Source organism: Kogia breviceps, chromosome 11 (assembly GCF_026419965.1).
Source record: "Kogia breviceps isolate mKogBre1 chromosome 11, mKogBre1 haplotype 1, whole genome shotgun sequence".
Lineage (NCBI taxonomy): Eukaryota > Metazoa > Chordata > Mammalia > Artiodactyla > Physeteridae > Kogia > Kogia breviceps.
In genome coordinates, this window is record NC_081320.1 from 78,665,964 (window position 1) to 78,678,656 (window position 12,693).

Here is a 12,693-nt window from a genome sequence, read left to right on the forward strand (position 1 = left end):
CTGTGGAGAGGGGCGGACACGCGGGCGAAGGCGCGAATATGGGCTAAAGGAAGGGCGCAGGACACGAAGTTGGCTCCGCGGAAGCCTTCATCCACTCTCCGCCTGGTTGCTTTCCGAAGTGCCAGCCCTGCAAAAGGGGCATCGCTGCTGAGCCTAGCCAGGGCTGGCCGCACTGAGATGGGAGGTAGGATGGAGGGGCGGGAGCCAAGGCCGAAGGGGCGGACACGGGGTGGCGTCTAGCTCTCCATAAAGGGGCGGCGGGGGCCGCGCTCTCTTCTGCGCTGGCAGCGGCCACCAGCGGGGAACAGGGCGCAATGTCCGTTCGCTGCCGGGAGAGTCCGGTGCTGGCAGGCAGCGCCACTTTGGCCGTCCTGGGGGCACTGGTTCTGTGCCTCGCGGAGCCCGCCGGCTACGGGAAGTACACGGAGAGCCGGATGCCCGTGGCTACCCGCCTGTCCGCCCGCGCCGCCTGGTTCCTGCAGGAGCTGCCCTCCTTCGCGGTGCCCGCGGGGATCCTCGCCGGGCAGCCCCGTCCTCTCTTCGGCCAGCCTGCGACTGTGCTTCTGGGCCTCTTCTGCGCACATTACTTCCACAGGTAGCGTTTTCACCTTGAGGGTGCGGAGCGCAGCGCACTGCCAGGCTCCCGGCGTCCAGGAGCGCAGCGCGCGGCGCGAGCCGCTGCAAGGAGCACGGAGTGCGGCGCGAGGGGAGCACCTGGCTGGGCCGGGGCTGCGGGCCAGACGCGGGCTAGTGGAGGAGCGATCGCGGGCAGACGCCGCCTTCACTCTCCACGGCCCCGCGCGCGTCTCGGGTCCGCTTCGAATCCTTGGACTGCTCCGGGGAAAGCGGTGGAGCGGGGCGGGAGGCAAGCTGGAAAGCTCAAGCTGGGCAGAGCTCTTGGCTCAGTTACCTCTCCAACTCCGCGCCGTCCCGCGTCACCTGTGGCGTCTTGCCCACCACCCCTTCTCCTTCTTCCTTCACCTTTCCTTTGCAGGGTGGGGGCGGGCTGGTTCTGAGATCTTGAGGGAGTCTTAAGTATTGGCATCTCCCGAAGGAAACTTGGCTCAGAGGGACTGGATCAACGTATCTCCGCAAGGAGATGGGCAGACCCAGACCCTGGACTTCAACGATGAGAAAGAGAACGTGATGGGAACCCACTGACCTGAGCAAGAGTCCCACTTCTCAGGACCCACCGAAAAGGGACCGCGTTCACCACCAGCTCGTTTCAAGTTCCCCTGGCACTAAAGTGTGGATGGGTTGAAGTTAACTTAGAGCTCAAATGTTCTTCTGAATTAAAAATCCCAAATTCGGGAGAACTTTACCTTCTGCTCTGAGAAGGAAAGACAGGAAAGAAACCAAGGGCTTTCAGGATTCGGAGAATAGATGTTCAAAAGAGACTCATAGGGGAAGAGAAGAGCGCAAGATTCAGTTGCCTACCATGCCTAGTCATTTACCTTCTGTCGTCCCATGTAGCCCCATTGTAACCTTGTGAGATATGTATTTACTGTGCCCACTTTATAGACAAAGGAACTGAGGCTGTGTAAGTTTAAGTGACTGAAGATGATACAGCTAGTGCCCAGCCAAATTCAAATCTAAGCCTGTGAAACTCCATGGTTTAAGACCTTTCCACCATGTGAAGCAGGCGGATACTCTGCAAGGAGAAAACAGAAGCCATGGACAGAGAAGTTGCCAAACCAAATCAAGAACTGGAACAGAGGCACAGCCTTATTTTGCGTAGAGAATTTATGGGGTAAAAAAAAATCAAGGAAATCTAGATTAGAAATTAGGGTAAAGAATTCCTCTGGAAGCTGAAAGGCATGATCCTCTCTCATAAGGATCATAAGGGAAAAGTGATGGATGCCTCATTTTGGGAAAAGGAAGTGTAGAGAAACAAGTTTTAACCTCTCTTTCCATATAATCCCTTCCTATTCTCTGGATCTTTTTTATTGGTCAAGATTTAATATTTATGCATTTTTAACTGGATTCTCTTTTAATAATTATTGCCAAGCAACCATTTCATAAATGGGTGTCCTTTCTGGGGCTATTTACTAACCATTTTATTTTATCCAGATTTAGGTGGTTTAATTTGCACAGAAAGAAGGATGTTGGGTGTAGGAGATAAGAGACCAGCTTTTGATTTCACTGTTTTTGGAAAAGACATTTGACAGAAAAATGTGATTTTATCAGGCAATTACTTTTAACTTCTAATTAACTACTGTCTGTTAGCACCATAAACAATATTTTTATGAGTTCATTTCATCTTACAGTCTTGATTAGTGCTTTCTGACAATCCTGTTAACATAAGTTTTAGACTTGTTTTTAAAGCCAAAAGGTACTTTGCCTTAATAAATTATGACAACTACATTTAAAAAACCAAGGAAGTAATTACTCATAAAATGAATTATCAACATACCGTTCACCTTCTTCAGGGGAAAATATAAAATGTAAAATTTAGAGGATTTGGGGATTGATTCTGCCTGAGGGAAAATTCCCCACAGAAAACACAACTCACAGTGAGTGAGTTGTCCCTAAGGAATGAAAATGTGATGTTTGTCCACCATTCCCTTTGTGTGAACTCTTTCTCTTTGGCCACTGGACTGTTGAATCTATTATCATTTTGAGCGCTTACAAGGGGTTACGCTTTGTGCTAAACACTATGTGAGTTATCTGCTAATCCTCATACCAGCCCATTGAGGAAGCACTATTACCACTTCCATTTTGCAGGTGGGAAACTGGGGCGAGAAAAGCTTAAATAACTTGCCCAAGGTCACAAAGTAACCAGGGAGCCAGGGTTCAGACCCAGGGAATCTGAATCCAGATCTCAGGCTCTTCGCTACCATGATAAACTGTTTTATATTTGTTCTTGCTGTCTTGTTCTTGCCTTTTAAAAACTATATTTAGGCTTAAAATTATTTTTTAATTATAAAAATAATGAATGTTTACTAAAGAAAAAATGAAAAGTACAAAAGTAGAAAAATTCCCATAGTTTCAACACTTAAGTACATTAATTGTTAATGTTTTGGAACATTTCCATCAAGGTTCTAATTTTTCTTGGTCAATTTTTATACATGCTTGCTATATTGAATATATGTAGGTTTTAATTCTGCTTGATAACTGTCTATAATAAATATTTTTCCATATTATCATAGAATCTTTGTAAATATCATCTTAGTGGCTGCTTGTTATTTCATCTAAAAATAATTTATCCATTAATCTATAGTTTTTTGATAATTTTAATATTTAAAAAATATAATTTATATTAAATTGGACATTTAATTTGTCTTTTTATTTTGGCTAAATAAGGTTAAATAAGGTTGTAATATACCTTTTTGCACCTAAATTTTTTTCAGAAGTCACCACTATTCTCTTAGCCAGGATTCCCAGAAGTGGTTCAAAGTTATGAGCATTTTTGCCTTGAGGTTATAGGAGTCATTAGGCTTGATAGTGAGGGCACATTAAGGAAAAAGCTCCAGGCTGCCTTGGCTTTACCCTGTGCTGTGCGTAGCTATGACACAGAGAATACGATGGAGGAACAGGCATTCAGGAGAAAGCTGGCTGAGCTGTGGCTTAGACTCTTTTGCAAAATGTCCCTTGGGGGCTATTCAGAAAAGCAATGTGTCCCATTGGATAGAAGGTGAAACTCTTTGCACTTTTCTCCATACAAGCGTGACATGCTAGAATGGGAGTCCCACAAGGGCAAGGATTTTTATCTCAGTTTTTCATGGCTGTGTCCTCAGTGTATAGAAAAGTGCCAGTACATATTTGGTACTCACTAAAATTTGTTGAATGCATGAGTGAACTCTACTTCTGACATCAGTACAGGCAGTCAGAATTGTGGGAGGGCTAGCAATTACTTAGGAATCATTGCTGAGATTGCATGGCTAGGTCAACTCAGATCATTCTCTTCCCTTCAGAATCTATTGTTGTGGATATTTGGTTGGTTTAGCTACATGAAAATGACTGCTGTGTAAGCATGTTGCCTAATCCCACATCTAGAGTTGTTTGAAGTCAGAGTTATCTCACCTCTTGTTGACCTTGACTATGGCCTGGAATGATCCTTTGCCCTGACTCTCTGATTGATCGTTTTCTCAAGATGCCTTGGTGTCTCATGCAGTGGTCATCACACCTATGCCTGTGGAAGCTTATGTTTTTTCAAGACTTGGGTGTGACCTTGGTATTTAGATGAAAAAGAAAACTCTCTTTTCAAATAAAGGTGACTATTCTGTAAAAAGTTGCTGGCAGTGTGACCTTCCTTGATGCACATGCAGAAGCAGAGGGCAATGCACACATTAGAGTCTGTTTGAATTTGGAAAGAACTTTTCTGGGGTTTAGATGCTGAAAATGACATTTTCTATTCAGCCAAATAAAATGATGGCTTAAATGGGAGGCCTTTTTTTTCTTTCTTTGAATTTTATTTTATTTATTTTTTTATACAGCAGGTTATTATTAGTTATCCATTTTATACATATCAGTGTATATATGTCAATCCCAATCTCCCAATTCATCACACCACCACCCCTCCACCACTTTCCCCCCCTTGGTGTCCATGCGTTTGTTCTCTACATCTGTGTCTCTATTTCTGCCCTACAAACAGGTTCATCTGTACCATTTTTCTAGGTTCCACATATATGCGTTAATATACGATATTTGTTTTTCTCTTTCTGACATACTTCATTCTGTACGACAGTCTCTAGATCCATCCACGTCTCTACAAATAGCCAATTACGTTCCTTTTTATGGCTGAGTAATATTCCATTGTATATATGTACCACATCTTATTTATCCATTTGTCCATTGATGGGCATTTAGATTGCTTCCATGACCTGGCTATTGTACATGGTGCTGCAATGAATATTGGTGTGCATATGTCTTTTTGAATTATGGTTTTCTCTGAGTATATGCCCAGTAGTGGGTTGGCTGTGTGATATGATACTTCCTTCTATTTTTAGTTATTTAAGGAACATCCATACTGTTCTACATAGTGGCTGTATCAATTTACATGCCTGCCAACAGTACAACAGGGTTCCCTTTTCTCCACACCATCTCCAGCATTTGTTGTTTGTAGATTTTCTGATGACGCCCATTCTAACTGGTGTGAGGTGACAACTTGTAGTTTTGGTTTGCATTTCTCTAATAATTAGTGATGTTGAGCAGCTTTTCATGTACTTCTTGGCCATCTGTCTTCTTCGGAGAAATGTCTATTTAGGTCTTCTGCCCATTTTTGGATTGGGTTGTTTGTTTTCTTAATATTGAGCTGCATGAGCTGTTTATATATTTTGGAGATTAATCCTTTGTCCAATGATTCATTTGCAAATATTTTCTCCCATTCTGAGGCTTGTCTTTTCATCTTCTTTGTAGTTTCCTTTGCTTTACAAAAGCTCTTAAGTTTCATTAGGTCCCATTTGTTTATTTTTGTTTTTTATTCTATTACTCTAGGAGGTGGATCAAAAAAGATCTTGCTGTGATTTATGTCAAAGAGTGTTCTTCCTATGTTTTCCTCTAAGAGTTTTATAGTGTCTGGTCTTACATTTAGGTCTCTAATCCATTTTGAGTTTATTTTTGTGTATGGTGTTAGGGAGTGTTCTAATTTCATTCTTTTACATGTAGCTGTCCAGTTTTCCCTGCACCACTTATTGAAGACACTGTCTTTTCTCCATTGTATATCCTTGCCTCGTTTGTCATAGACTAGTTGCCCATAGGTGCGTGGGTTTATCTCTGGGCTTTCTATCCTGTTCCATTGGTCTATATTTCTGTTTTTTGTGTTGTGTACCATATTTTCTTGATGAATGTAGCTTTGTAATATATTCTGAAGTCAGGGAGTCTGATTCCTCCAGCTCCATTTTTTTCCCTCAAGACTGCTTTGGCTATTTGGAGTCTTTTTGGTCTACATACAAATTTTAAGATTTTTTTGTGCTAGTTCTGTAAAAAAATGCCATTAGCAATTTAATAGCTATTGCATTGAATCTGTAGATTGCTTTGGGTAGTATACTCATTTTCACAATATTGATTCTTCCAATCCAAGAACATGGTATATCTCTCCATCTATTTGTGTCATCTTTAATTTCTTTCATCAGTATCTTATAATTTTCTGCATACAGGCCTTTTGTCTCCTTAGGTAGGTTTATTCCTAGATATTTTATTCTTTTTGTTGCAGTGGTAAATGGGAGTGTTTTTTAAATTTCGCTCTCAGATTTTTCATCATTAGTGTGTAAGAATGCCAGAGATTTCTGTTCATTAATTTTGTATCCTGTTACTTTACCAATTCATTGATTAGCTCTAGTAGTTTTCTGGTAGCATCCTTCGGATTCTCTATGTATAGTATCACGACATGTGCAAACAGTGACAGCTTTACTTCTTCTTTTCCTATTTGGATTCCTTTTATTTCTTTTTTTTCTCTGATTGTGTGGCTAGAAGTTCCAAAACTATGTTGAATAAGAGTGGTGAGAGTGGGCAACCTTGTCTTGTTCCTGATCTTAGTGGAAATGGCTTCAGTTTTTCACCATTGAGAACAATGCTGGCTGTGGGTTTGTCATATATGGCCTTTATTATATTGAGGAAAGTTCCCTCTATGCCTACTTTCTGCAGGGTTTTTTTTTTATCATAAATGGGTGTTGAATTTTGTCAAAGGCTTTCTCTGCATCTATTGAGATGATCATATGGTTTTTCTCCTTCAGTTTGTTGATACGGTATATCACGTTGATTGATTTGCATATATTGAAGAATCCTTGCATTCCTGGAGTAAACCCCACTTGATCATGGTGTATGATCCTTTTAATGTGTTGTTGGATTCTGTTTGCTAGTATTTTGTTGAGGATTTTTGCATCTATGTTCATCAGTGATACTGGCCTGTAGTTTTCTTTCTTTGTGGCGTCTTTGTCTGGTTTTGGTATCAGGGTGATGGTGGCCTCATAGAATGAGTTTGGGAGTGTTCCTCCCTCTGCTATCTTTTGGAAGAGTTTGAGAAGGATAGGTGTTAGCTCTTCTCTAAATGTTTGATAGAATTCGCCTGTGAAGCCATATGGTCTTGGGCTTCTGTTTGTTGGAAGATTTTTAATCACAGTTTCAATTTCGGTGCTTGTGATTGGTCTGTTCATATTTTCTATTTCTTCCTGGTTCAGTCTCGGCAGCTTGTGCATTTCTAAGAATTTGTCCATTTCTTCCAGGTTGTCCATTTTATTGGCATACAGTTGCTTGTAGTAATCTCTAATAATCTTCTGTATTTCTGCAGTGTCTGTTGTTACATCTCCTTTTTCATTTCTAATTCTATTGATTTGAGTCTTCTCCCTTTTTTTCTTGATGAGTCTGGCTAATGGTTTATCAAGTTTGTTTATCTTCTCAAAGAACCAGCTTTTAGTTTTATTGATCTTTCCTATTGCTCTCTTTGTTTCTATTTCATTAATTTCTGCTCTGATCTTTATGATTTCTTTCTTTCTCCTAACTTTGGGTGTTGTTTGTTCTTCTTTCTCTAGTTCCTTTAGGTGTAAGGTTAGATTGTTTATTTGAGATTTTTCTTTTTTCTTGAGATAGGCTTGTATAGCTATAAACTTCCCTTTAGAACTGCTTTTGCTGCATACCATAGGTTTTGGATTGTCGTGTTTTCATTGTCAGTTGTCTCTAGGTATTTTTTGATTTCCTCTTAGATTTCTGTAGTGATCTCTTGGTTATTTACTAATGTAGTGTTTAGCCTCCAAGTGTTTGTGGTTTTTAGGTTTTTTACCTAGTAATTCATTTCTAGTCTCATAGCGTTGTGGTCAGAAAAGGTGCTTGATATGATTTCAATTTTCTTCAATTTACTGAGGCTTGATTTGTGAACCAAGACATGATCAATCCTGGAGAATGTTCCGTGCACACTTGAGAAGAAAGTGTAATCTGCTGTTTTTGGATGGAATGTCCTATAAATATCAATTAAATCTATATGGTCTATTGTGTCATTTAAAGCTTCTGTTTCCTTATTTATTTTCATTTTGGATGATCTGTCCGTTGCTGTAAGTGAGGTGTTAAAGTCCCCCACTCTTATTGTGTTACTGTCTATTTCTTCTTTTGTTTTTGTGGTATGCGGGCCTCTCACTGTTGTGGCCTCTCCCTTTGCAGAGCACAGGCTCCAGACACGCAGGCTCAGTGGCCATGGCTCATGGGCCCAGCCGCTCCGCAGCATGTGGGATCTTCCCAGACCGGGGCATGAACGCGTGTCCCCTGCATCGGCAGGTGGATTCTCAACCACTGCACCACCAGGGAAGCCCTATTTCTTCTTTTACAGCTTTTAGCAGTTGCCTTATGTATTGAGGTGCTCCTATGTTGGGTGCATATGTATTTATAATTGTTATACCTTCTTCTTGGATTCATCCCTCGATTGTTATGTAGTGTCCTTCCTTGTCTCTTGTAACATTCTTTATTTTAAAGTCTATTTTATCTGATATGAGTATTGCTACTCCAGCTTTCTTTTGATTTCCATTTGCATGGAATATCTTTTTCCATCCCCTCACTTTCAGTCTGAATGTGTCCCTAGGTCTTAAGTGGGTCTCTTGTAGAAAGCATATATATGGGTCTTGTTTTTGTATCCATTCAGCAAGCCTGTGTCGTTTGGTTGGAGCATTGTTACATTCACGTTTAAGGTAATTATTGATATGTACGTTCCTGTGACCATTTTCTTAATTGTTTTGGGTTTGTTTGTGTAGGTCCTTTTCTTCCCTTGTGTTTCCCACTTAGAGAAATTTCTTTAGCATTTGTTGTAGAGCTGGTTTGGTGGTGCTGATTTCTCTTAGCTTTTGCTTGTCTGTAAAGCTTTTGATTTCTCCATCGAATATGAATGTGATACTTGCTGGGTAGAGTAATCTTGGTTGTAGGTTCTTCCCTTTCATCACTTTAAGTGTATCTGCCACTCCATTCTGAGTTGTAGAGTTTCTGCTGAGAAGTCAGCTTTTAACCTTATGGGAGTTCCCTTGTTTGTTATTTGTCATTTTTCCCTTGCTGCTTTCAATAATTTTTCTTTGTCTTTAATTTTTGCCAATTTGATTACTATGTGTCTCGGCGTGTTTCTCCTTGGGTTTATCCTGTATGGGACTCGCTGTACTTCCTGGACTTGGGTGGCTATTTCCTTTCCCATGTTAGGGAAGTTTTTGCTTATAATCTCTTCAGATATTTTCTTGGGTCCTTTCTCTCTCTCTTCTCCTTCTGGGACCCCTATAATGTGAGTGTTGTTGCGTTTAATGTTGTCCCAGAGGTCTCTTAGGTTGTTTTCATTTCTTTTCATTCTTTTTTTCGTTATTCTGTTCTGCAGCAGTGAATTCCACCATTCTGTCTTCCAGGTCACTTTTCCGTTCCTCTGCCTCAGTTATTCTACTATTGATTCCTTCTAGTGTAGTTTTCATTTCAGTTATTGTGTTGTTCATCTCTGTTTGTTTGTTCTTTAATTCTTCTAGGTCTTTGTTAAACATTTCTTGCATCCTCTCCATCTTTGCCTCTGTTGTTTTTCCGAGGTCCTGGATCATCTTCACTATCATTATTATGAATTCTTTTTCTGGAAGGTTGCATATCTCTACTTCATTTAGTTGTTTTTCTGGGGTTTTATCTTTTTCCTTCATGTGGTACATAGCCCTCTGCCTTTTTATCTTGTCTGTCTTTCTGTGAATGTGGTTTTTGTTCCACAGGCTGCAGGATTGTAGTTCTTCTTGCTTCTTCTGTCTGTCCTCTGGAGGTTGAGGCTATCTGAGAGGCTTGTGCAGGTATCCTGATGGGAGGGACTGGTGCTGGGTAGAGCTGGGTGTTGCTCTGGTGGGCAGAGCTCAGGAAAACTTTAATCTGCTTGACTGTTGATGTGTGGGGCTGGGTTCCCTCCCTGTTGGTTGCTTGGCCTGAGGCAACCCAACACTGGAGCCTACCTGGGCTCTTTGGTGGGGCTAATGGCAGACTCTGGGAGGGCTCACACCAAGGAGACTTCCCAGAACTTCTGCTGCCAGTGTCCTTGTCCCCATGGTGAGCCACAGCCACCCCCCACCTCTGCAGGAGACCCTCCAGCACTCTCAGGTAGGTCTGGTTTAGTCTCCTATGGGGTCACTGCTCCTTCCCTGGGTCCCAGTGCACACACTACTTTGTGTGTGCCCTCCAAGAGTGGAGTCTCTGTTTCCCCCAGTCCTGTCAAAGTCCTGCAATCAAATCCCACTAGGCTTCAAAGTCTGATTCTCTAGGCATTCCTCCTCCCATTGCCTGACCCCCAGGTTGGGATGCTTGACGTGGGGCTCAGAACCTTTACTCCAGTGGGTGGACTTCTGTGGTATGTGTTCTTCAGTTTGTGAGTCACCCACACAGCCATTATGAGATTTGATTTTATTGTGATTGCACCCCTCCTACCGTCTCATTTTGGCTTCTCCTTTGTCTTTGGATGTGGTCTATCTTTTTTGATGGGTTCCAGTGTCTTCCTGTCGATGATTGTTCAGAAGTTAGTTGTGATTCCAGTGCTCTCCCAAGAGGAAGTGCACGTATGTCCTACTCCACCATCTTGAACCAGTCTCTCAATAAGAGGCCTTTTTGCTCGATTACTCAGTTCATTCTCCAGCAGCATGAATTCTTCCCCATGCTTCAAGACTCAGATCGGGCATCACTTCCTCCAAGAAGGCTTCTCTGTGCTCTTTCTCCTTTTGTAAGTCAAGGTGTGGTTTTCATAGCAGCCAGTGTGGCCTTCCATGAGGCACTTCACACACTGGATCATAATTCTCTATTTAAGGAAACGTCACATCTGTCCAGCCTCCTCATTTTATAGAAGCAGAGCACCACAAAGTTAAGACAGTTAGGCGCAAAGAGGGCACTGGAACTTTAGTCTCATCATGTGCCCTGTCAATGCTTCTCCAATCTCATAGTACCTGCAGATGTGTCAAATATTCAGAAGTAATCAGACCTCATGAAGGAAATTACTCATTGGCTGAGAATCAGGATGATGATTAATATGGACATTGTAAACCACCTAGAAAAATCTCTGCTCTTACACACTGAGAAGAAAGTCCCAGGCAGAATAAACTGAATTCTTGTGGTCACTTATTCATGTGTTAAGGACATTCATGAGGCATAATTTGGATCAATTAAAATGGGGGTCAGCAAACTTTTTCTGTAGAAAAACCAGATAGTAGCTGTTTTAGGCTTTGCAGTAATACAGTCTCTGTCACAACTACTCAACTCTGCTCTCGTAGTATGAAAACAGCACAGACAATATGTAGACAAATGAGTGAGGTAATATTCCAATAAAACTTTATTTACAAAAATAGGTAGTGGGCTGTATTTGGCCTGTGGGTCATAGTTTGCTAGCCTGTCCTTAAGAAAACCATGTGTGGTATAGCTTTACATTCAGTGCCCTGGTAATTCTATTATAAAATTTTGTTAAATCCTATAGCAAAGTACTGGGCTTAGTCTAGAATATTTCTGCTACATTTAAATAGGAATTTGGTAGTAAATAGCATTTTCTGTGAATTCCTGGGTTGCAAGTCCTTTATTTGAACCTTTGTGGGAAATACTAGGACTCTTGGAGTTTACATTCTAAACGGGATGACATCATAAGCACATCTGAAACATATACAGCTATGTTTGCCAAAAAGGTAAACAAGATTTAGAGATCTTGACCACTTTTACCACATTGAAGAAAGGTCCAACTTCTTGCTCATTTTAAATCTAATTTAATGTTACTTAACAAACAAGATAAGGGAACAGTGATCCAAGCTGGTTAAGTGATGTGTATGAAGTTACATGGTGAGGAAGGGGCAGAGTGGGACTTGAACCTAGGTGTCCGAATTCTTTATCAGAGTTCCACATGCTCAGAACTGTGCTGGGTCCTAGGGGAGCACACAAAAGAAACACAAAGCTGGTGCTTGCCCTCCAGGAGAAAGGCAGGAAAATGCATCATACTGTGTCTGACACTCTTTCTGGTGTGAAAGTTTGGTGGTGGCAATGTCAGTGTTAGAGGCCCAGGACAGGTGCAAAAATGCAAATTGAGGGACATGTGGACGAAGGTCCACAAGGAGGGCCATGGTCATGCCACTGAACATGCTGAGGTCTCTGGTGCCTGTCTGTGTTTGAATGTGCATGGAATAGTGGGCAGATGGGTGGGTGGGTTTTGAGGGAACCCAATAAATGGTACCCTTCTTCGCCACCCAAGTTCATAATCAACTGAGAGACAGATCCAGGAATTAGGCAACTAGAGACAAATTACTACCCTTATTAGTGGTAAAGCTGGTTTGGGGCAACATGGCTTCCATTTTGGATCCTAACACTGTCCCTCAGAAAAACTCAGCGACAACGATGGCTGAATATCGTGGGCCTTACCCAGTGATGCCTGTTCTGGAAAGACAGCAGAACAGAAGAAGGGCTGAGCTGCACACACCCCTTGAGAGGTCCTGCTTTCAAATTTACCAGTTGGGTAATTTACTTCTCCTTTCCTGATGAGCAATGAGTGAGGGAGGGTGGAAAGGCAAGGAGAGGTATACGCAAATGAAGGGTCCTTGGCCAGCAGGAGGGAGGACATTAATGTTTTCTGTTACAAGATAGAATATGAAAGTTGTCTATATGTTGATTTTTGCCAGAGCCTGGCAACTTGGTTGTGGAAACTGGGGCACTTCCCTTTCTGGTTTTTGACTCCTTGCCACATATGGCAATGGAGACATTAAAGGCTGGACTCAAGATGTTTAAAAAGTTGCTGTGCTCAACCCAGCA

At 41.9% G+C, this 12,693-nt stretch overlaps 1 protein-coding gene across 1 annotated transcript in view; it reads left to right on the forward strand.

Annotated features, from left to right (window-relative positions):
* The first annotated feature begins 314 nt into the window (after positions 1 to 314).
* SRD5A2 (steroid 5 alpha-reductase 2) overlaps positions 315 to 12,693 on the forward strand; it is a 54,609-nt gene continuing 42,230 nt past the window's right edge. Inside the window, exon 1 of the mRNA XM_059078757.2 lies at positions 315 to 595. Coding sequence (XP_058934740.1) covers positions 315 to 595 — 281 coding nt within the window. The remainder of the gene's footprint in view (positions 596 to 12,693) is intronic.